Below are 25767 nucleotides of genomic sequence, written 5' to 3'. Positions count from 1 at the left end.
ATGCTCTTGCTTTGTATTTTTATGCTTATCTGGCTCAAGCAATGTTCAGATAGAACAGACAAGGATCTAGGAGTCTAAATGTCCTCTGATAAATCATATTAGTTTATGTAATGAAGTAGAAAACTAAAGTTCATAAAAGTCTGGCAGAGCAATACTTCAACTTATATCATCTGATTCAAGACATTTCACACATTTTTTAAAAATGTAAAAAAAAAAACAAAACCCTCAGGTTCAACTGTGTAAAGATGTGTTATCTGTAACAACAAGCACTGCTTAAAAGGTTAACCATTTAAATCATCTTGTCACAGGACTGGGTGCAATTTAGCTTCCCCTCTAGGATACACAAACTTGTGCTTGACAGTTGTGGTCCTTACATGAGTATAAAATGAAGGGATCCAACTGTTTATGATCAATGAAGAACTAATGTTGTTTTGTTTTTTTCTAAGAGATGTGCTAGCTAAACCCTGTTCTAAGCAATTACAATTTGTTCAGAGCTGACTTTTACCTTTTTCAGTAAAGCTTTAGAATTAGATGTAGATTAATCTAACCTCTCAATTCTGTACCTATTCCTGAATGTTGTTATGAAGGGGGTTTTCCATTTCCACTCTGGAAATAGCTGCATTTCAGTGACAAAGGAGGGGGTCCTTAATGAGTCTAGAATGTTATTATTTTCCAGGGGGCTGTTAAGTTTACATGGTTTTTCTATGTTTTTCAGTTAGTGTTTAATGTTCTGGGAAGATTTTGCTGCCTAGAACCTACCTACTTCCCAAGTCCCTTTGAGTCATGCCTATTAGACATCCTACCAAGAGATCAAACGGAGGGAGCCTTAAGCTATTGCAGCCTAGGTCCAGATAATAGACGCTGGATGCTCTCTCATAACCTCAGACATGCTTCTTTTTTGCATTTAGTGTGAATCCAGTCTTTGGCATGTGCTGGCAACTCAGATTTTTCCAGAACTGGCTTTACCAATCCATACGCAGCTTAAGCAGAACTCAACTCGAGAGTGAGAGATTTCTCAGTGTTTGAAATCATGGCTTGTGATCAGTAATGTCTCTGGTGTTAAACATCCTTAGGCAGTGATTCTATATACATTTCTGAAGTAGCAAAGCTAGTTTATGCACACCGTGTCAGTCTATCCTTGCCTTTCCTCTCATTTACACTAACACAGCTGTTACAGGCTGTGCTGTACTTGACTGGGGACCTTACCTAGCTGCAATCTAACTGAGCAGAACAACAGAGTTCTTTTGTTGCTGTTGTTGTTTTGGTGTTTTTTTGCTGTTGTTGTGTTTGCTTCCCCCAGCTCCTTCTGGCTTGGATAGATTACACATGACAGCTTAGTTCATCTCACAGTCAGGCATGGCACAGCCTGTCTCATGGCTAAACTGGGTGGGTCCTTTGGTTGTGACTTGGAACCTATACTCCCTTTGACTACGCTTCACATCTTACATTTCCTTTTTTCGCTCATCTTCTCCAGCATTGATCACTGCTGAGAACTGTTTTTAAAAACTTGCACTGCATCTTCCCATTTCCAGTTCCTGGCTAGGCCTATAAGATGCTTTGTTAGTTCTCCATAGTGCTCCTTATGGCTTTCTGAGGAGGACAAAGCAGTCCTCCTTTGGCACCTATCTGCAGTTCAAACTAAAGCCAGATTTCACATGATCATTTCAGAAGTGAATGAAATGGGCAGCTCTGATTATCCTACAATGAACGAAGGTGAAGTATTTGTTTATGCTGTGGTTTCCCATGATTCCCTTTCATCCTTCCATGAAATCTGAAGCTGAAGGGAACTAGCAAAGAACTTGGAAATGCTGACTGCAGGAACTGCTCACAACACGATTACTTGCATTTTTCCAGCCCAGATACTGAGAAAAGGGTGTAGAGCAATTAGCACAAATCTGTATTCTCTGGTTAATCACTGGTGGCAGTCAATCAGATCAGTGATTCTATCTGAACATTTAATTAGAGGGGAAGGCTGGAAGAAGGAAAGTGGAATGTCATATTGGGGAGATATTTCCTAGTGCCCTTCTGTTAATATTAACCAATGCTGCTTCAGTGCAGCAGCAGGCAGGCTCTGAAGTGTTTATTTTTTTCAATGACTGTTCTGGACTCAGGCTTGGCTTCTCCTCTACTTCGGTGTCTGACCAGGTCAGTTACCTTCATCTCCAATGCTACAGATCATTGGGAGCTGTTAAGACTCAGTCTCACTAGAAAGTTTTGCTTCCAGATATGTATAGCACCTGCTGTGTAGCTATGGGAAGGTGGATAACAATTTAATACTAATCTCAGAAAACAGTTATATTTAAGTTGCATTTAGGGGATTTTTTTTGTTGGTAACAGAGCTACAGCTCACTTCATTGCACACACTTCACTTCGTGTGCGTAAGTGCAATTGCTTCCATGACCTCTAGTGGGGAGAACCAGAGATGTCAGAGAGGGGAGAACTGGAGATAGCAGACTATCACAGGTTCTGAATTTAGTCTATTTCTAGAGCTGCAGTGCTTTCTTCTGTGGTTTTCCGTTGTACAATGCTGCTACGAGACTCGTGACTGTTAACAAGGGAGATGTATGTCACTACGTAGTTAACGCTTTTTTAGTAATGATGCTGCATGCTGCCCGTTGTCTTTCATAACGTCTTCCTGAAATGTTTTTGCATTGCATGCAGAAGAAATCTCTTTCTTCTATGTTTTTCTCAGTAGTTTCCTGTTTTGGAGAATTTTGCCTCTGTGTGTCTATTAAGTGGGTTTTATGTTTAGTAAGTTACTTTGCTGTGTTCTGTTTCAGGTCGTTGTCGTAGTTTTATGCCCTCATTGGTAATGGCTGTATTACCTGATCACTCATCCTAAGCAAAAGCAAGCCGGATAGATACTTCCAGAAAATGCAAACAGGATTCTGACAATTCAGGGATGAATTAGATAGCTCTTAGACAGCTAAGTAATATATAATCAGGACTTTGTGTAGAACAAGATAAGTTACCGTAGTCTTGTCATTACACACCAAACTAGTAGTTGCAAGGCAGGCCAGAGGTTCTCTCTCTCCTTACAGATAAGCTAGGATAGAAAGATGCAGGTGATGCAAAAGGAGGGTATGTGAGTGTGAATAAGCTTCACTATGAGAGAGATGGCTCTGCAGGGATTAATGTGTATGAATGGCTGATGTGAGGGTGTAAGGAAGACAAAGGCAGGCTCTCCTTGGTCGTACCCAGTAAGAGGCAATGAGCACAAACTCAAATGCAAGAAAGAGCATTTAAACAAAGCAAAACTCCTTTATAGTGAAGGTGACTGAGCACTGGAGCAAGCTGCCCAGAGGCTGGAGAGTCTTCATCCACAGAGACACTCCAAGGCCAAGTGGACAGTTCTGAGGGGCCCACCTATGTGAGCATGCTTGGGCAGAGCGGATGGACTAGATGGTTACCAAAAGGCCCTTGCAACTTCTTCCTTTCCCTGAAGCTGCATCTTTAGTTAAGCAGAATGCAAGCGTTAGTCACGCACACTGTTTGTAGTTAGTCACTATCACCTGCTGTGGGCTGTATTTGTTCCATGTGACCTACTTCTTGTGCTTTTGTCTAAATACATCTTAACTGTAGGGTTTTCTTGTGCTGTGTAGTATACTGGTATGCATGATCAGCAAATACGTGAAGTGCACTTCTGCACTGTATGTGCACTCTGGTAGCAAAGGGGTTTTCCAAGAATTCAGTGGACTGGATTTGTGTCGAGCAGTGTGATTAGGGTATTATCTGAACATTATGTACAAGTGCTAGAATCTGTAGGTCAGGGAATAGTTTCAAAAAGCTCTTGTATGAGCTTGCGTATTACAGCCCAACTGTTACAGATTTGTTGGGAATAACTGAAGATTAGAAGGAAAAAAAATCAGATTATTTGTTGTTTGAATTAACAGTCTGAAGAGATGAGTCACTGTCAGAACCTACTTGAAGGTCTCTTCCTGATCATGTTCTTTTGAATATTTCATGTATTTATTTAAGATTGTATCAAACCACACTTGGTGGAAAGTTTTTGATTCTGTTTGCATTTAACTGTTACTTTAACAGAACCTGCCCCCAATATTCTGGAAAGTTCAACCACTCCCAGGTTAAGTGTGTTAGGAGAAGGAAGGCTTGATGACTAAAATCTGTGTTCTAATGCAGTTACAGCACGTTGCAGAGTTCACATTTTAAAAGCCTATAAAGTGCAGATGGCAACCTCAGGTGAGATGACTGATTAACAAGCTGAGAGGATGCAGACTTAGATACTCACGATCTCCACAGTGCACCACCACTGAAAGCGGCTTTGGACATACATAACTGATGTTCCTAATTGTGACTTACAACATTTTAACAGCCATCACAGACTCGCAAAGTAGAATCATTTTGGTTAATGGTCTGTAGGCTAAAAGAAAATTTTAGTAAGAACAAGTGACTTTGGGCTCACTGTTTTTGCTTATGATTGTGGAATTTGAAAACAAATTTTCTGTTTGAAGAGAAGTGATATTCTGAATCGACATCGTTTCATGTCTGAAACAAGCAAAATTGTAATTTCATGACAGGTACAGTGAAAACAAAAGAAAAAGAAAGATAATATAGTAAACAATTACTTCTAGAATGTGTCTCTTCCTACTTCTTTCCCCATATGAAGCTTTTACTGATTCTCTTAAAATGATTACAGTGATTAATTCTTTCTTAGACTGTCACCTAATGTGCTTGAAATTAAGAGGAGGTAGTTGCCATAATTAAAAGAGCTGGTTTGTGTCAGTTTCACAAACAAAAAGCACTTGGCAACCAATCATACATATCACTTATAAACACAGGGGCACAACTTCAGCACTCGTAGTCATAAGATAACTTCCCTGCAACCACTGAAAAGAATCTGACTATTCATTTCTGAAGTACAGTCTACCTAAGGTACATATGTTGTACATGTACCTTTAAAAATATGAAAAAATACTTTCAGCTTAGTAATTCTTACTTGAACATAAATAGAACCCTTCCTTGGATGGATTACTACTGTATGAGTAAATTGAATGTTGACGTATATATCCGAGTAACATTTGAAAGTTAAATTTTTCATTTTTTAAATTTAGAAAGCAAAGAAAGATCAAGTGGGTTACTGCAGAACATGCTGTCCAGTCTTGGCCAAAGGGTGATATTTACTCTGAATTCCTAATCATTAATTTAGTGTATCATATCATCTTCCAGGCCAGGAACATGATTATTTTGGTCAGTTTCCTGCAGCACAGGTGTCCTGTCTTCCTGTTTCTTCAGGAGTGTCTATTATGATTCCAGAAGAATATATTTACATCATCAAAACATGGTTCCTAACGAACCTCATTCTGGGCTGAGCATTGAGTATGCTATTATCCATGCAGTTTTTTCTCACCTTTTTTTCTCAAGATGTCTAACAATAGCATAGCAAATAATATCACCATATTATTAATTACAAAAATGAGTCCACGTTTAAACAACTACAGAAGTTGTTCACCCGTTAGTACTAATTTCAGAAATTTAAATTTTACTGAAGTGTTTGTAAAGAATTCTAGTGACTTCTATCTGTTCATACTGTATCAGGTATCCTACAGAAAAAGCTGGTTGAAACCACGTAACTGAGACACTTTCCTACACAGATTCATATGTGCAGTGTTTCATAACCAAAAGCTGGATTTTCATCTGTTGTTATTCTATGTAAGAATTTTTAAAATAGCTAATTATATATGTGAAATTCCTTTTATTGCAAACAAGGCTAGCATACCACTTACATCTCTCATAAATCTGAGACTTAAACTGGCCTTGTCTAGGCTTGTGCTAAGTTTAGTGGGGTTCTTTCCTTATTTTAAAGAGAAGGTGCCTATATCTGCCCTGCTGAAGGTATTATGTTTGACGGATAATAGGAGAGAAAATGAGATTGAAATAGCTGTACATTATTTTTGTCTTCCTAGTTTGCTTTAATCTCAATATCCTCTAAGAGAAACAGGTAAGATTCTGACCATGCTCTGCTCTGACAACTGGGCCACAGCAGTGGCCCAAGTGATTTTGCTGGATGCACCACAGGCATGCAATGTTCTGAATGCCACACTAAAAGAAAGACCTTATTTCTTGACATTTCTTTTTTTCTTTGCTACAGGAGACACTACTGTTCGATGTGAGCAACTGGATATGCTTCAAGATTGGCTGTCTGAATTCAGAAAATCTACCTCCTCCTCCAGCACAGCCAATCCAGAGGAGCTGGTGGCTTTTGATGTAATTTGCGGAGATCTCAACTTCGATAACTGCTCCTCCGGTAAGATAAGCTTTGCCTTTTCCTTGTGTGTTCCTAATCCAACATGGAATAGCAGAGTTCTTGATATGTTCATTCTTGATATGTTCATTTTGTGGGTTATAGCAGTGTACTAACTACTGACTGGCTTGTGCAAGAGTAGGCTTAAGAATCATCTTAATGAAAGTACTAGTCTTGTCATGAGCCAAGAACAGCAGCTCACACAAATTCTGCCAAGTTATTAAACATGATGGTTTTTAAGGCACAAAGGGCAGTGATGTGCAACTTGTTGCAATAGCAACAATGGAGAAGAATCCAGTTGTTTAGTGTTACTTGTGCAAGGTAAATGTGCTAAAACACATCATATAATTTTAGTTATTAATAAAAGGGGTGCGTGCTATGGGATTTTTGCAGAAGAAAAATAAATTCTTGCAATTAATAGCTTTTTGATGGTGCACATACACAGATGCAAGAGATTAATGCCCCATAGAGAACTCAACATCACTAAATCAATCTTGGAAAAAATTAATGGATGCTGTGTACCTTCCGTGGTTTTTATTTGAGTTGAAATTGTTTTATTGAGAGTTAAAAAACAAAGAATTTTAAATGTTTTCTTCTATATTTGGAAGCTGGGGGCACTAGAATAAAGAACACCACTGAACCATAATTAATGGCTGGTACAGATGGCAGTCTTTTCAAACATACGTAGTATACTGTTAACAGTTACACAGCCAACAGAGTGGTGCTTCTGTATCATCTCTGCTTCCTGCTTGGTACAGTTCATGCATCCAGCAGAGCTCCTTGCTTGCTTTATGCAGTGGCAATGAACTACTGGTTTGGAGCTGGCATGTGGATCAGCAGAGCTGACAGCTGCAAGGCCTACTGCACAAGTGGGCCAGAACTGAAGTACTGAGATAAGGGCATAAGCCAGGTACAGTGATGGGGGAGTTCAGTCATAGAGATTTCATCTGTGCACTGTGTTACAGGATGCGGAGTACAGTTAAGCTAAAGCTGCAGCTTTCAATTGAGGATTCAGCAATTAGAAAAATAAAATTATGTGAGTAGGAAGGCCCTCTGGTCCGGTTCCCTGCAGTGAAAAGAGACATATACACATCCATGCTGGATGTGACTCTGGGCCTCCTGGTCTGGTGGTTGGTGACCCTGCACATAGCAGGGGGGTTGAAACTAGATGATCACTGTGGTCCTTTTCAACCCAGGCAATTCTATGATTCTATGAAATACAGCTCAATCATGTGCTCAGAGCCCCATCCAGTCTGACCTTGGGTGTCACCAGCAGTGGGGCATCAACAACATATCTGAACAACCTCTTCAGACTATTGAGTTTGTGGATTAGCAGGTGAATATGTAAACATCATAATATGTTGATTCTGTAATCTACATAAAAAGCCTAGGTAATTGGGACAGAGAGGAACAACTACTCCAATAATTTTAAACAAAATAAAGCAAAATAAGTGTTGTCAGATCATAAAAATAGGTATCATTCTCTCATCTCATAGCTCGTATCAGATACTTGTAATGGAAGATTTTAGCAAAGTCAGAGAAACATTTAATTGAGAAGAGATCACCAACCCAAAACAGCCTTACTGTTCAATTCTAGCTCATCAGTACAAAAAGTAATTTAATCACAACTATGTGATCTGAAATAAACTCAGAATGGCCGGAGGAGGTGCTCCGACTTGTCAGAGAATCCATTATGGATAGTGGAGATGAACAGTAAGCAGTAAGCAAATAGAATGCTGCAGAGAAACCAAGTTTTTTAGGACAATACAAAGGTAGCAGGAGTAGGGAAAAAAGGAGGAAATTCAGTCAGTAAGAGTCTTCAGCTAGCCATGCTGCTGTAAGAGTAGGCTGAGGAGGCAACTGGAGCAGTCCCAGTGAAGGGAGACAGGAGCTGGGGGATACAAATGGGCACAGCTACTTCTGTTTGACTGCAGTTCCAGCTGCAGTATTCTTGGATGGATGCAATGGCCTGAAGGCAAATACATCCTTCAAGGAAATAAACTAGCTTCTGCATACCAAAGGGGATCCTGCCCAGTCAGACTGTGATAGTCCGCATAAGGGGCCATATAGCATGAAGAGAAAGACATGAGTGAAGCTGCGAGGTAATGTGCATGGTCAGCATCCTCTGGCTGAGAAGTTTTGGTACTCTAACCAATCCCTTGAAGAAAAAAGTACAAAGCAAAATTAATGCCTTTGTGACTTGTCTTTTTTATGGCAAAAGAAAACACAACTATTTGTTTTTGTAAATATAGTTGTAAATGTTGCAACTAATAATAAAGACATTTAAACCATAACAAAAACACATTCTTATAAGCTATCTGTAACTTATTTATACTCCGTTCTCCTTTAAAATTCACTTGGTCTGGGAAGTGAAATTAAGCTGGCTATCTGTTATTTGTAGATTGCTTTGCTTCCTTATGCACTAAGCAAGATTAATGCAGTGTTTTAAAGTTGGCGTGTATTCTTGTCCATTTTACATTACTCATTGTTTTAGGGACATTCATTAGGATTGCAGCAACTGAACTGCTGGGTTTTTCTGCCTTCAATAATCAGCTTTCTGTAATTCAGGGTATGGGTTGTTTTTTGTGCTCTTTCCCACTCCACAGATTGATACAGCAAATAATTAATGTTGTTGCATGAATATCAAGCTTCTATTCTTAGATGTATTTACAGCACAGTTTTCATAGACCTCCAGGTTCATGAATAACCTTATTCTTTTGACAAATATTCTGAAACTAAGTTCTTCCTCCTAGCTTTAGAGAACGGTATCACCAACAGTGAATTCTCACTTACTGGAAACACCTTCCAGTCAGGTTTGTCTCACCAGTGTAAAATTTGATTGTTTTTAACCTTATAGCTTATCATAAAAAAAAACATTTCAGTCAGATGAGTTCAAGTTAGCCCTGACTTCTAACTATCAGTGCCACAGTGGCAAATTGATAATGGCAAAATTTTAGCCTGTCTTATTTTTGAAGTTTGCATCCATATGATATCACAAGGGAAAGCCCAAGGAAATAAGTAATTGCACAGATTACATTCTAGATTCTTCCAGAAAAATGAAAGAAACCAAACAAGCCAATTGGCTTTTCAGACTGAAAGAACAATTCTCTGCGTTGCACATCTGACAAGTTTTTAGGAGGTCAGTCCTTCAATCCTCTGCCAAGGCTCCCAGATATCCTTTTCCAGTCTCCTTACAACTATGAAGAAATTTCCAATGTAGAGAGCTGGTTAGACGTTGGGGAAAAAAGCTGGAATCATATAGTGAGGCACATCAGCTGGGGTGGATGCATTAGCTGAAAGACCATCAGCTGTGTTAATCACTCTTAATGTCAAAGTGAGAAAGTGCTATGGACACTCAGTATTACTGTACTCCACATTGCCTCCTGTGTTGTGCTTCCTCCTTAACAGGGAGAGGTTAACAGCTCCTATACCAGGCAAGAACATTATTTTGCAAATGGAGAACAAATTTGATTCCTACGATGTGTAAGCTGCCTTGTCTCTAAATATGCACAGCTCACAATTCAAAAGTTTCTGACTTTAGCAGTCCATTCTCATGCCTACTTTCATAATCTGTAGTCTTGCCAACAGTCAGTGATAGCAGCAGCAGCTCCAAATGCAGGTGAATATTCCATCAATCCCAAGAGAAGATTCTGTGTTGCTTAGAAATTTTAACCTTGTAAAAGGTGGAAGTGCTTCAAGAAAGGAAGTAATTGGGACCTATTGCCAGTTTCTTTGCTATTTAACAAAACTGGAATTGCAGCAGCTGGTATTTTCGAGTTCTGACTGTACTTGCTCCTACGTACAATGATCACTATGTTATAGTGACAGGGTGCACAGAACTACAACTCACTTATTTTTATACTGAGCATCTGAAATTGTGATATATGTATTTTTCTAGGGATACTGTTAAATTTAGCGATCCTAGGAGCTTGATGCACTGTTTGGCTTTAAATGCAAGAAACAGAGTAGCAATTAAGAAAAGATTAATTTGAAAGCTGAGAGATCGTGATGATTATATTTAGAATGCCTTTAATGCTTTAGATAGTATCTCAAGTGAATTATCAATTGCCTGTCCTTTGTCTTATTTATTACAGCTTGAAACGCATTCAGTCAATTCTTCTGAAGCAAGCACAGCACTAGCTTTTATCTCCAAATTTACTGAGATGTATATATAAATCCCCAGCAGCCACCTACAGCGCCATTATGAAGTCAGTCCAAATCTCTGCATCATCTGATCTCAACAAAAGTTTTGTATGAGTATAAGCATATACAATGCAAGCATGAACGGCAGAGTAAAGCAATACGTCAGAAACCTTCGCTTCAGTTTAGAAACTAATACATACTATCTTTTGTAGATAGACTTGGTAGGAAAACAGACATTAATTAGCAGTATTTGTTGGAATTTCTGGTTAAGACAGGATATTGCTGTGCAGTAAAACTGCCAAACTAGTTCAAATCAGTTCTCTAGAAAATGCATGTACACTGAGTAGGAAGGAAGGCTTACCTTTTATTTTGCAGTAGAACACACAAACAATCGTCCACAGGTTTACAACACACAGCTGATGTGCCTTTTCTTGTGCTTCTTTCCCTGCAGAGGACAAGCTGGAGCAACAGCATTCTCTGTTTACACACTACAAAGACCCATGTCGAATTGGTCCCGGGGAGGATAAACCATGGGCAATAGGTAAGATATTCTCTAACCATCAGTATATCAGCTCTTGTCTGTCACTCACAGAACACCTATCAGCAGCAGGCAGTACAGCTAACTGGCAGTAACTGTTTGACTAAGACCAAATATTTGCAAGAAATTTATCTCAAAGGCAGCAACATGTACTTTGTAAATCTTAACAGTGTTTTTTGTTGAATTTTAATTAAGAAGGAAATAGACATGTCAAACACAAGTCCAGTCCAGAGTTTATGCATCAAGCTACTTGAATGCCTTCCTACCCTTACTTTACTTTTTAAATAATACTTTTTTTTCACTTTGCAAAGGGAGAGCCAAATTATTGTTTCTGTGCTTTCTGTATGCAGTGAAAACATGCACCTTTTGATTAGTGTTCAGTCTGGTGTTACAGAAACATTGTGAAGATGTTCCTAACATTGCTGAATTACTAGTACTTGTAGGGTTCACCTTGTACAAGATTTCACAAAACTCAGATACTCAAGCATGCTGAAATTCAGAGCTCAGTACAGTTTTCAGTGAACAAACAGCTTTTTTTCCTATAGGAGCAATTACAACTGTGAAGATGCTAAATATAAGAATTTGGGACTACTTATTGATGTGGTTTTACTCTGTTGTAACAGAAAAGAAGTTTCTCTGCCCTTTAAACTCAAAAGGCACAGATAATATTTTGAAAGGTTTAGAGAGAGAAGTTGCTTTTAAAGACTAAGCAAAGGCTGCTCATCTAAGACTGTAAGCAACGAACAGGCCAGTTCCTTGTCATTAGAACCTATTATCTTTTGCTAATTTCTTGTGCATCTGGTTTGAAAATAGGATACAAGAGAAAAATTAAGGCTAAAATTAGTAAGGAACAGGAGACTGCAACAGGTAAGAGTAAATTTCAAGTTCTGATTGGAAAGCCTACCAGGAAAACAGAAGAGACTTAGCTAAGCACTGTGTTGTAGGTAAAGTGGAAAAGATGACATATGGAGGGAGACAGCAAAAGAAAAGGTACTAAGTATTGTCATCCTCACTGTTACAAACTGTATTATTACATTTGTTCTAAAAATAATCTCTCAGACTGAAAGCATCATTTAGTCAGGTGTGAGATGCAGCCTCTGTAGTAACTGCTATGGATATTACTTGTGTAACACAGAAGTGAATATAAACAGCATTTTCAAATCAGAACAGAGTTGTCCCCCACCCCTGCCACATACACTGTCCTCAGACGCTTTTTGAGAGGCAAGTACCAGGGCACATGCTGGGACAGTCACATTTCCCTTTCTGCTCACAGGTACCTTGCTGGATCCTGAAGGATTGTATGATGAAGAAGTGTTCACTCCAGACAACCTGCAGAAGTATGTAACTCCTAGTTCTCCCACATATTCTAAACAATTCTTTAAAAAACCAGTTCATTGCTTGCTATTTAACATTTCATAAATTGTGGTGTTTTTGGACTGTAAAATACAAATATATATATATAAAATATATATTATATATTTATATATTTATATATATATATATATATAAAATATATAAAATATATATTTTTTATTATTTTATTTTATTTTATTTTATTTTTTACTGTGGAAGTCTTGGGGTAGAGGAAGGAAAGGGAAGGAAAAGCAGCTCCTTCTCAAAGCCAGACAGAATTGGTTTCAGTGGGTGAAAAGATGAGAGCAACTGCTGTCAGTGTGTATCGTTTCTAGAGTTAGTCCTACCTGAACAGGCCCTAGGAGGAGGAACTCTGAGCACTACCAAAAAGGGCATGCAGACAGCTTGTCTGAAGATCTCTCTACAGGCAGTCAGTTCCATGGCAGTGGCACTGTAAAGGACCAAAACAAAAGTGAAATGTAATTTTCCTCAAATAAATAAATAAACAAACAAACAAACAAAGTTTGAAACAACCCATTAACTAGAAAGCTTGCAAATCTCAGTAAGAAGCAAGCTCACAAACATAGAGAGGAATTTGTTAAAAACAAGAACATCAGACATAACTAGGAATGTAACTGATTGTCTTTCAAAGATGCTAGTACAGCATTGCTTTGGAAGAGTTTGGTACTTGTTTTGTGCTAGTGGAGTTCCAACATATATAAAAACCCTCTTAATCTGCAAGAGCCCTAAGCTAAACTTTTTGATTACCTATATATTAATATTATGAATATGAATTACCTATGTTAAGTAATATCCCAATGGAGAGAAATTAATTAGCTCTGTACACTTTAGAGCTGCAGTTAATGATGTGCTACACCTTTGTGCACTTCCTCTGCCTTCATAACCAGTTTCATGGACAAAGCATATTATTACCATGAGTAAGTATAAAAGATGTCCTAGCTGTTTGTTATGAAAATATACTGAAGAAGTTAAGATATCTGAATTAATAAGTGTGCACAGATTCTTCAATTAGTGCATGCAGTGGAAATGGTACAGTCCATGAGCACATTTTACATTGGTGTTTTTATTCACAAAGTGCAGCATACGGTATAAATGGACACTCAGTTGAAGACTACCCCTGAAGTTCTCCTCTTATCAGTTCTGAATGTACATCTATTTTATATTGTTACTCCATTTCTAAGGTCTTGGTTTCATTTATATTCAAAAGATAAGGATTTGTTACACTGAGTCAGATTTTACACATTCAAAAACCTGCAAAATTTCTAGACATTTCTATTCACGTGTACTAAATTCATGTTTTTTAATAAGATTTTGGGGAATTAAAAGGAAGGTAATTTGGCCTCTACAATCAAGTTTGCAAATGCAAATCTGTGTGTGGGAGTAACATTCTATTTTATGGTTCCAAGAGCAGGCTTGGAGCTCTTTAAAAAATAAAAATAAAATCTGTGTTTTCAAGCAGCCTTTTGAGCCAATCTGTCACCGAATTAATTTGGGGATATTTTGCTTTATTCCCTTAAAAGTTACTTGTAATTAAATTCCACTCACATATACATGAATGATAGACAAATAGCCATCAGATTATCCACAGAGATTGAGAACATTACCTGTGCTACTTAAGTGTATATGCAACACTTTAGTATGAGATAACTGGAAAACATTCTTGAATTCTGGTAACAGAACATACATTAAGACTTTCTGACTACTAAAAGTGGCATTCAGTTTTCTTCAATATATGATAATTCTTTTAAACCTATGAAAAAAGCAGTAGCTTCTTATGCACATCTGCAGGATAATGAGTATCTGAATGTGTAAATTATGTAGATGTGCTTTTATATTAGAGAAACAGTCGCTTCTACAAGAGTCCAAGACAGCCTGTCCTCTCACCCCTGCAAGATACTGATAATTGCAGTTGTAGAAATTACCAATAAATGCAGCTAAATTTAAAGTCATTAATGAAAGCCAGCTTTAAAAACATTGCAAGCATTTTTAAAGTGTCTTTCCTAACATTTAAATGAAGTACTTAGAGATTACAGAGTGCCATTGCCAGCACTGAAGCTATGGAGCCCCTTCCAGCTAACAAGTAGCATTCAGATACTCAGCAAAACAGAGTACGGCCTGAAATTGAACCATTCCTACAATTTTTCAGTAATGAACTTTGATCAAGCTTTACAGATATTTAAAACAGACATTTAAATTGGCAACGTAAGCTATGCAGAGAATTATTTCTACGTCAGCAGTCTGCTGTAGTTTATAAATAAAATGAAGTAGTTTGCGTTAGCAAGCTAATTAGACAATGAAAGCAGAACAACCACCTAGTTCTTAAGTCTCTATTTAATGTTAGGTACAGCATATGCAGAACACTGGAATTGGAGAACCTACTTGGTACAAATAATGAGTAAGTCATTTATAATTATAGAACAACTAATAAACTGGGCGTAATGATCTGAGGCTCTACTGCAGTGCTAGAAGCTGCACAAGCTTCTGCTCAGAGGCTTCATGAAATGCAAACAGCTGATCTTCTATCACAACATTCGCATTAAAGCCAGGACTGGAACGAGGCCATTTTAACCTCTGAAATCCTAAACAGAGTCCAGAACAGAAGAGCACATCACAACACAACTAAAAAAAACCCAGTGATTTAAAATGAATTTTTTCTTGACTCCATTGCCACCAGTGGCTTCAGCCTACTGGCAGGAACACCAGTACAAAGTTTCAGTGGCTTCTCACCTGACTGGGAGGTGGTCCCTTGAGGAGTAAGCTTATGGCTTCCTTACATATGCTGCGCCTCATGCGCCTCTGCTCAAAGAAGCTGCAGCCAGCACTGCAAACTAACAGCAGAGCAATGCCTGACAGAGCTTTCACACTTATGGATTAATTGGGATGGGAGATGTTCAAAGGAAAAAAAGGCCCAATTACTTGTTATCTTGCCTAAGGCAAAGATAAAAAATTAAGGCAACAATTCTGAAAATAAATAAATCAGATTTAGTTTTGTGACAGTCATTAGTTCTGTTCACCTAAACTGTGAACATTTACCTGTTAGAATGGCACAGCCTGATCTTTGGTACTTCTCCCTATTTCTTGTAGGGACAGATAGCAAACCGTTACGGATAAAGTGACAGAAGTTTTAGTCAAAAGTAGATGCACCCCTCTTGCAAGTTGTTCTCTGCAGGTATCTGAAAATAATATTTCTCTTCCTTGCCCAATTGTGCAGTTAAGGGAACACCCTGTGTAAACATTCACAAAGAGAACTGACACTAAAACAAATTCATCTTTTAAATTAATGTATGCAAGTTTTTGTGAATGATACTGCAGCACTAATCAGCAGTTTCTTCTACTTTGTTTCTTAATTGGCTTTGCCAAATATAAATACAATTTTTGGAAGAAGTCAGTTCCATCAAAGAGATTGCTTTCAGGTATTGAATCATTTGCAATAGTTCTCTAAAATTAGCTTGCAAATGGGTTGCAGAGAGTAAGCTAATTTCACACGAGTTATTAGATGACAGTCTAAACTTGCACAGTATATAAAAGGAAGCTTACTTTTATGTAAACTGGTTACAGTAAACTGAAGGAATCTTCAGTGCTTTGCTAAGTCCACAGAGAGTTACAGAATTTGTGACTAAGTAGCTAACTATATGACTGTAGCTTTGCCGCTGCTATCTTCCGAAAGCACAAAGTATTTGCAGATCTCAACTGACCTAGTCTTACTGATTGTAACATTAATGAGACCTAATCAACTGTACCAAGTACTTCATCCCTTCTCTGACCAGCCAGAGACTTGAAAGAGACAATTTGACAGAGAAACCATTTAAATCTCAAACACTGAAACATGTTGTGAAGGTCTAGTCCCTGTCTCTTGTTTTTCCTTCATTCTGTATATTCACGTAAAAAATCTCCCAAACCCATAAAAATTATCAAAGTCAAGTACTCTAAACTGAGTGATCAAGAGCACTTTATGTTCTTCCAAGGTAAAATTAAAGGCTTTGTACCCACCAGGACCCAAGTTCAGGCTCAGTGTTTCTCTTGCAGCAGTTTGATGTAGCTTAGTGGTGTAATCAGCTTTGGAGCAGATCCAAAGAAGGGCAACAAGGCTTGTGAAGGGCTTGGAGAATGTGCCCTACAAGGAGCAACTGAAGGAACTGGGGGTGTTTAGTCTGGGGAAAAGGAGGCTGAGGGAAGACCTTATTGCTCTCTTCACATACCTGAAAGGTGCTTACAGCACAGCACGGCTGGTCTCTTCTCACTGGTCACAGGTGACAGGACGAGAGGAAATGGCCTCAAGTTGCACCAGGGGAGGTTTAGATTAGATATCAGGAAAAACTTCTTTACAGGAAGGGTTGTTAAGCTCTGGAATGGGAGGTGGTTGAGTCACCATCCCTGGATGTGTTTAAAAACTGTCTGGATGTGGTGCTCAAGGACACGAGTTAGTGAAGGATTGTCAGAATTAGGGTAAGTTTGGTTAGGTTGCGGTTGAACTTGATCATTAATGTCTTTTCCAACCTGAGCAATTCTATGATTCTACAATGGAAACCACAGAACCTCGTGCTAAGACTTTGGCAGGTAAGTAGTAAAGGAAAATGATTTTCAGGGAGGTGACTGAAAAACATTTGCTTCTGTATTTTGAGCCAGACAGAAAAAAAGACCACCTAGTCTGTCCCTCTCTGCATGCAGTAACCATGCAAAACAGCTATCACTGTAGTTGTTACATTAACTGAGTACTATCCTGCAACATTCACATGCACAATCATCTGTTGTCTGTAGAGGTACCGTGGTAGATCTTTTAAATAGAACACAAGATTGTAAAGCAAGTTTGCAGTAAATCAATACATAATAGCTTAGAAACACAGGATTGTTGTAGAAGAGTAACAGGAACCTTTGTGGGCTATCTAGTCCAGAAATCACATTCAAAGCAGGGCTGACTTCAAAGTCAAATCAAGTTACTCAGGACCTTAACAACCTTCTGTATAAAATACACTGTTAAGGTTTAAGAAGCCAAACTAAAATTTTTAATGGGAAAGGTGCAGCTTATCTGCCCAAATACAGGAGTTGTACCCGGAGAAGTAATTCTTCATTTTGACCGTTTACGTGCATGGCCTGGGGCTGTGTAATCTCTGTGCAAGACGAGGGCAATGAAAATACTGTCACATTCAGGAATCAAATACCTATTACGTGGTAGCTCAGGGTTCAAGACACATTAACTTGATGCAGAGGATTGCTCAAAACCAACTACCAAATGCCAGCTCCTGAAAACCATGCCACTCATCCATAACCTTTATGTAAACGTGGCTGTCTTCCTTTCAAACAAAGGTAAACAGAATTGAGAGTATCAGAAATCCTTAGGTGTGCTGTACGGTTACCTGCAAATCATTTCCTTTCTGCTGGATTCAGCAATGCTGGAAATCAACTGTGGGTTGCATTATACTACAGAGAGCAGGCGAGCAAGGTTCTCCTCTCAGTTTTTTTGTTCTCCTGGCTACAAGGGTAGCTCTGCAGGACCGCTGCACAGCATCAGTGATGCCAAACAAGGCTCTAAGAGCACCGTTAGCAATGGTACAACCTCATATTGAATAATTCTGGAAGAAAATGTTCTTCATGCTGCACATTTAACAGTTTTTTTGGACAAGCATTGCCTTTACTGGGGAGTTGGAGAGAATCCAGTGTAATGCACAGAGGCACAGGATGAGCCAGCATTTAATGTAATTTTATTTTTTCTAATGAAACAGGGTGCTGGAAAGTGAAGAAGGAAGGAAAGGATACTTAGTCTATCCCACCAGCAAGAACCATGGTTCCAGTCAAAAGGGGAGGAAGGCATCATTGAAAGGAAACGGCAGGAGGATTGACTACATGCTTTATACAGAAGAAGGTCTCTACCTGGAATGGAAAGTGGTGAGTTTCACAGTTAACAAAGAAGAGCCACAACTCACACAACAGACTTGTCTGAATGGTGCTGCAGCCCCTTCAGCCTGAGTCCCAACTTATATTCCAAGAAAAACACAGTGCTTTGGTATCTTCTATATTTAAATGCAAGTACTGAGTTTGTAAGCCTACTAGATACATTTTAGATGGAGCTGTAGGAACACTTGACCATATGCTGCCCTCCAAAATAAACAGAAAACCTTATTTCCATTCCTTAAACTTTTGCCAGACAAAATGTTCTGGCTGATGCTTCCCCTACCACCAGTCTGAATATTCTTTAATCTTTTAAAGCGTCTGGATGTGCTTTTATTATGCTTATGAAAATTTACAAGTCTGTGATACAAATGGAGGAGCTGACATGGAGTAACTAGATTGAGAACCTGCAGTCCACTGTCTGCTTCTTCACAGGGGATCTTGCCTTAAACAGAACTCCACGGTGAAAATGACAAACTAGTTCACACTTATTCTGTATAACCCATTGCAATTACCAGAAGAGCAGGTAATCAAGCAATTCAACATACTCAGCAGATGATAACTCCATCCATCCGTGCACTCCACAGGCATGGCTGCTGAGCAGCTAACCTCTTTTAAGGCTTTCCATTTCAAATGCAAAAATGTCCACGGTGCATCTGTACGATAAACCCATCTTCCATTCACACAATCAGCAAATCAAGCCAACATTTGAATAGATTTGACCCAGATTATGCCTCTGATAAGACTCATGCTGGCTGCATAAAGAAATACGTGGCCATGAAGAGGCTACAGACTGTTTCCCCTTAGGACATGCTAGTTCACGCTAGCCAAAAAGCTCCTGCAGAACTGCATCTCTATGTTTTCTGCAAGCCATTTCCAGAGTACTGGCAAAGCTAGTAGCTAGCCTACAGGAGGGGACAACTGAAATGGGTTAAGAGAACATTGAGATTGCTAATATTCAGCTTTCAGAAGCTGGGAAGCAAGCAGTATTTCATACAGAAATTTAATTTGATTGTACAACATTTTACTAGGACAAAGGCTGGAACTGATACACAAGGAGCAGGGTCCTGGCCACCTTATGTTCCCATGAGAATGTCAGCCTAACAAAGTCTTTCAGCTGTATGCCACGCCCAAGACAGTACAACCTGCCCTTCCAAGAGGAGATTTCCTTCCAATTAAGGATTACCTACCACAGCATTACAGATAAGCCTATTTGGAATAACACTGCTTTATTATAAGCAGAAAGAAAAGGGTACAGCTATGTCTTAAGCAGTGCACCTTGTTAACTGCATCACACTGACATGCCCTGTGTGACAGAGCACTTATTTACCATCAGTTCCAGCCAGTGCCAGACTAGTCCCATACATCTACTAATACTGTAAGGCAGTCAAAAGCTAAAGAGAGGCTAAAAGATTAATCTTAGTGCGTGATATAGCAGATGAATTTTTAAATTTCCTCTTTCTTTTATTTCCACCTGCAGGAAGTAGAAGAGTTCAGCTTTATTACCCAGCTAGCAGGCTTGACAGATCACCTACCAGTAGCAATGCGTCTCATGGTGTCTACAGGAGAAGACGACCCTTAAAACTTACCAGCTTGGAGAGATTAGAAGAAGGAAATGTTAATGATATTAAGAAAATATCACAAGATTGGACTGAACTATTCTGGTGCCACGTTAGGAAAAATGACCAGACCTGACCCAGGCTACTCCCCAGAACGTACCAACAGTGGAGTATAAAAAAAGGGAAGAAATTGAAGGCTGTGGCCAAAAGCCACTGTCACAAGTTGCTCAGGCAACAGGGCAGGCCTGTACTAAGATGTTTTCACTGTGGACTGAATGGAACTAAGATGGAAGTCCTAACTCCTTCTGAACCAGTGCCATTCTTACTAAAACATGTTTTTATACTAATATATAGCACAATTTAGTTTGTAATTAGTCTGTGAGTTAGTGCTGCTCAATGGTTTTTTGCTCAATTTCTTTGTATAACTAAGAAGCTAAAGCTTTTTTTCTTTTCTTTAGCCTGTTGAAGTTGTAGTAGCGTGCTTGCATCAGTAGCATGCGCCCGCACTGCATGCCACTCTGAGATAAAATAGTAAGATACCATGGGGAATATCAGAATGGAAGTTAATTCAAAAATCAGATACCAGCCAAAGCAAGGCATTCTGGGACTGGCAAACCCTTCCATCATTACAGAAAGATATTAAAGCAAACAAAGGAAAACTCTGTTCAATTTGCAAACCAATATTCTCCTCTCCCTTTTAAGATATTTGTAACAAAAAGTAGAATTGAGACATTCGACATTTTATCACCCTTCTTCCAGCTGTGTTGCCACTGGAACTGTTAAGTGTTTTGTCTGAATAATGACTCCAGAATTGGGCCTTTGCTTTTCTAACTCCAAGTCATTCCCTTAAGAAGAAACAAGGTTCCCCTGTAATGTTTTTTCTTTCTTACCCACAAATGGGGCAGTTCTGAATTATGGTATGGGATGATGTATGTATTACAGTAGAGCGAATAGATTCCTATAGTACCATTGGGAAGACCAGAGCCAACATTCTGCCTTAGCTAAGAAGAGTAAATGGGAAACAGCTTGTAAAATGCATGTTAGATATAGAGTTAACATAAATGACATTCTGGGGGAAAGTATAGAACAGTGTATAACCAGTAAGGCAGGACTGACTTCATTCTCCAAAGGAATCAGTACACTTGAAGAGAAAGCACAGCACGGGTAGCTGCAGAGTAGCTAGAGAACAGAACCGTGACTCAGCGTTCAGTAATGACTGCCTTTGAGCTGAGCCTAGATGCATGTCTGTGAGACACAGTTCATTTGTTATGCACTCACAGACTTTCAATAGAGATTTTACAATAAAATTCCTATGTCCTCCCACTGCAGCTCTTTAAATGTGGGACTGCCCCCAGTTTGCCATCTTATCCCAATGACCTGACCTACTCAGACTCTGTAACTTTAATTTATAAAAAAAAAAAAAGGAAAAAAAAAAAAGCTGAGAGAGTCAGGTCCACAGCTAGACTTCTTAGTATTTCCAGGGATTTCAATTCAAAAGGGTTTGTGTTGCTAGAAGAATGAAACCCCTTGTGTTTTAATCAGAAGAAACTAAGTATTGGTTAATTCCTCTCCAGTATTAGAGGTCTTACCTCTATGCTGCAAGTTCCCCATGTTGAGAAAAATTAGTGTAATACTCCATTAAATGGACTCTTCTTTTAGTTATACTGGCCACAAACTCTTGATGATCTTGTTATGGTTTAGTGTATACCTGCTAGGAATCAGCTTGAACTAAATCAAAAGAAATTAGACTTAAATTAGAAATCCTAGTCTGCAGAGCCTCTTGTACTGGCTTAATTAACTACAGTAAACAACTGAACTTATATTTAGATCAGCCCGATTTTGCAAGTTGCAAACTCTTCATAGTCACGAAAGTACTGCTCACACAGTATTGGCTCATTCCCAGGAGGTGGCAGGCCCCCTGCTCACACTCTCCCAGAGCCCCTAATATTGACGTGTTCTATGCCTCATTCCCAGTCCTGGCTTCCCTTCAGCAGAGACTGCCTCTTGCAAGTGTACTGTGCCAAACCCTGCGGTACTCTGCAAAGTGTAACCCATGGGGACTCAAAAATGGATCCAGACTCAATTCCCCCTTTTGATAAAATTAGGAATTCGAGTTTACAGCATCAGATTTTAGTGTACTGCCCCAGTGCACCACCAGTTTCCCACTTTGTATGTTTCTCTTTATACAGAGGGTGCACGTAAGTGCAATGTGTTTTTCTGGTTTCTTATCTTTCCATCCAATTCAGAAAGACTTGTACCTGAAACAATGCTTTTAATCCTATTTTCTACCTTGCTTGTATTTTATTAGCCTTTTTAAAAAAGAAAAAAAAACAAACAGTATCAGTAGCAATTTGTGTGCTGTCCAGCAGCTATTTCTCAGTAGTAAGATTAAATATAAGGTACAGTATTTTTAATAGCTTTCCTAACAATGTAAATTACAATTTGATATCAATTTCACTAAGTGTCAGTTGCAGGAGCTGAATTTGAAACTGTGTGGGACATAGTCATAAAATACTGCCAAACAATGTTTCATTATTTACAGCAAAACTAACTTTGTCTAAATTACTTCAAAATTAGTTCAATGGCTTTGTGCTGACCAAAAATGAGGCACTTTTGTCAACTTTTTGAAATATGCTGAAAATATTTTTTCAAATTTGAAGTAAACCGTTTTAGATTTTGATGTTCTTAGCTTTTCAGTGATCAATAAATGGATAGATGTAAAGCGTTCTCTTTAAACAGTGCACACACGTTTAACCAGTCTAAGTAGTTCTTAACTAATTTACTGTCTTAAGGATCTACCTTTGCAAGAGACTGATGCTGGGAGGTACAGCTGTGTGGCACCACTGTACAGATGTTCCTTGCTTTTTTTGCATTGATCCTGTGCCTTCTGATGCCTTGATAATCTTGCAGAAGTCAAAGAGCATATGTACCGTTAAACTGTACAGAAACTTTCTTTTCCAGAAGAGCAACATCCTGGATAAAAAACAGTTCATCTACACTACTACTACTCTTCCATACCCTATCTCACAAAGGATCATTCTGACAATGTCAGTACGGAAGAATATCAATCATGACAAGCCTTAGACAGATAATACGTAACAGCATATTCACATAAAAAATTTAAAAGGGCAGAATATTCCCAGGAAATTAAACCCTGGATAGCTTTTTTAGATGTCAATCCTACTTTGCTGAAGGACGGCACAACACAATTTATTAGTAGGATGTTATTAATAAGAAATTTGAGTTAAGCTTAATCTACTGTTGCTTACCCCACTTTGTACAGGAGTTTCAGATATCATCAAGAAGTGGGTGATAATGCTATTCTTGGTTTAATAACTGCCACTCAATGGCTACTGTACATGATGTGTCATCTGTTTTTATAAAAGCTAGATAGCATCTTCTGTTTCTCATGTTCAATTTGCATTTTACAATAGCAGTTCTAGAACAAGTGAACAAAAGACATAAATGAGGACAGCTGAAAACTATGAACTTCCAGAAGATTCAAGGATGTCAGGTCCTTATAAAATCAGTACCTTTAGATCACTTCAAAAACACAACCTACAGAAAACAGTATGCAACTTTTCAGGCACATTCAGAGCCAGTTCCTTTGTGCACTGTTTGACAGCCTGAAAGGGATACACGAGCCACCTACTTTCCACCACAGCTCAGCCACTGAGGGTAGGGTAGTAATGCTTCATGCTACGTGAGAAAGTGTTCACTAAATAATTAAAGTAGTGGCCAGCTAGTTCTATTGTCGTTGCCAACTGGATGCTTAATTGAAGCAGACCAAAGCAGCTTAACAAACTGTAACACAATGGCTCCGAGGGGAGCCTGCAGCCTTCTGAGGTACGGCCAGCTTAGAGAAACTCTGGAGGAAGCCGTCTTGTCTAATGAGTTGACTTGTCTTGTGCAAGAATTATTACAAGGTTTTGTCCCAGAAGCATTCTCAGTGAGTCAGGCTAGAACCTCGGTCCTACTTGCTGGATAAGACAGTAGGGTTCAAGGAACTTAGAAATCCACTGTTTATTTATTTTTTTTAAATAGCCTTTGTTTGGTGGTCCAGATTAAGCAGATCTGACTGTCTCCAGTTTGGCCTCTGAGCTACCCTCGGATCACAGCAACACATCGGTGTCAGCACATATCATCAGCTCTGAAATGAATTTCACCTCCTCCTGGCACCACAGGATGAGAACAGAAATACCTACAATTTTGAGCACTTTGAAAAGCTCCCAATTTTACCATTCGTTATTATGAGGTTCAAATTGTTACTGAAGGTCTCATTTTTCCATGCCATCTTGTTTTAAATACAATCTTGATGATTTTAAAATCTTGTATTATTGCTGAGGTTTAGAATCCTGTAAGAAGAATAACCTTTTTTATTTCAATAATTTTTTCGGTATTGTATCCTTCTGGGACCTAACGTTTTTATATGGTAAGCACACACCTTCTGACATTTTGTTATAAATGTATTAAAAAATAAAAAATTAAATATTTTCATTGGTTTCTTTGCCTGTAAGAAAACCACAACCTTTGACCTGGTAAGAACAAGGTACTTTGAATAACAGGGAGAGGTTTTTTTTTGTCTTTTATTGGTGCTGAAAGGAATTACTGGTTGATGCAGACAAGATAATAAAATTTCAAGGCTCAAATGTTTCTTTGCAGTCCCCTTCTTCTGGTTTTGTGGTGCAGAGTCTGATATCGCTAACAAAAGTTTCACTCTTAAGATGTAGCACCTTAATTAAACATTTGCCTGCTGTGTCACGGGAGGATCAATTGCAGCCCCATTGTGCTGTGCCTGTTTTAGTGAGTCTGCAGACAATAAAGGGTGAGAGACCTGAGTGCTTTGAACTCAACAGCCTGGCTTCTACTGCTTACACACCTCCCTGTACAGAAACCCTGCTCAGTTTCAAGGCCTGCAGTGTTCACACAAGCATACACTCCACCTGCTGCAGGCTGCAGAACTCTGCGCCTCATCCTAAGTCCACACTTTCAGTTTGGGATATTCATGCTGCATTGCATTCTACTAGCATTTAATAGATGAACACAAGAACAGTTTATTATGCAGCTGCATACCACAGAATGGCCAAGGTTGCAAGGGACCTCAAGGATCATGAAGCTCCAACCCCCTGCCACATGCAGGGCCACCAGCCTCCACATTTAATACCAGCCCAGGGCCCCATCCAACCTGGCCTTGAACACCTCCAGGGATGGACGGGGCATCCACAGCCTCCCTGGGCAGCATCTTGGTATCTCAATAGTTTCCCAGTCCCTGAACTGAAAGCAGGTTTGATATGTATATTGTACAGTCAAAACTAATTTAAAAACAGAAAAAGAAGAACACAACACACATACGTGTCTTCCTTAAGTCCAGTGATTTCACAGAAGAACGTCAGGGGAAAATAATCCATTTTGGCGATTCAGTCTTTTTGAACAGTCCCCAGTCTTTTATAAAAGGTGATAGGGAAACCCACCTTGAAGAATTTATTTTCTCCACAAGCAGAAAGGAGAAAAAAAAATTAAGTGAAATGCAAGCAGTTAAGGAAGAACACAACGCAGACACCCCTGCTATCAGCTAAGGAAGGAACCACTCCATCTGTGAGACAGGATGTTAGACACATCTCTGCTGCTTCCTCTACTGTTGTAGAGCTGACTGCATGCTGTTACTACCACCATTACACCTGGACAGTTTCCAGTGGTGGATGCATCGTATGTGGCTCTTCTGCAATATCTGATCTGTTTTTCCACTGTCTGAGTCTGAACTATAGTGTCAGCCCCTCAAGAGTGGGTTCCCTTGTGTTAGATACTACAGAACCACAAGGTAAAAAACAATCATTCCTGCGAGTTTATAATATTTTCTAGACACTTTGCTAAGAACAAGAACAGAAAAGCGTGGGTCCTTCTTCCTGCTCTCCCTGCCCCATGAGTTTTAGTGTAGTTCTTATGAACTGCTGCCCACAGCTGCCTCTTAGCCAGCCCTAGAACTAAAATGCCATCTGCCTCTTTGG

General features: G+C 39.0%; 1 protein-coding gene across 1 annotated transcript in view; it reads left to right on the top strand.

The window, feature by feature from the left end:
• SMPD3 (sphingomyelin phosphodiesterase 3) overlaps window positions 1-22093 on the top strand; it is a 50981-nt gene extending 28888 nt beyond the window's left edge. The window contains exons 4-8 of the mRNA XM_010717823.3: window positions 6110-6265; window positions 10857-10946; window positions 12217-12280; window positions 18038-18200; window positions 19684-22093. Of these exons, the coding sequence (XP_010716125.1) occupies window positions 6110-6265; window positions 10857-10946; window positions 12217-12280; window positions 18038-18200; window positions 19684-19785 (575 nt within the window). The 3' untranslated portion in view covers window positions 19786-22093. The remainder of the gene's footprint in view (window positions 1-6109; window positions 6266-10856; window positions 10947-12216; window positions 12281-18037; window positions 18201-19683) is intronic.
• Window positions 22094-25767: the final 3674 nt, after the last annotated feature.

The sequence above is a fragment of the Meleagris gallopavo genome, chromosome 13 (assembly GCF_000146605.3).
Source record: "Meleagris gallopavo isolate NT-WF06-2002-E0010 breed Aviagen turkey brand Nicholas breeding stock chromosome 13, Turkey_5.1, whole genome shotgun sequence".
NCBI classification, from domain to species: Eukaryota; Metazoa; Chordata; class Aves; order Galliformes; family Phasianidae; genus Meleagris; species Meleagris gallopavo.
This window is presented reverse-complemented; position numbering and strand designations above follow the sequence as displayed.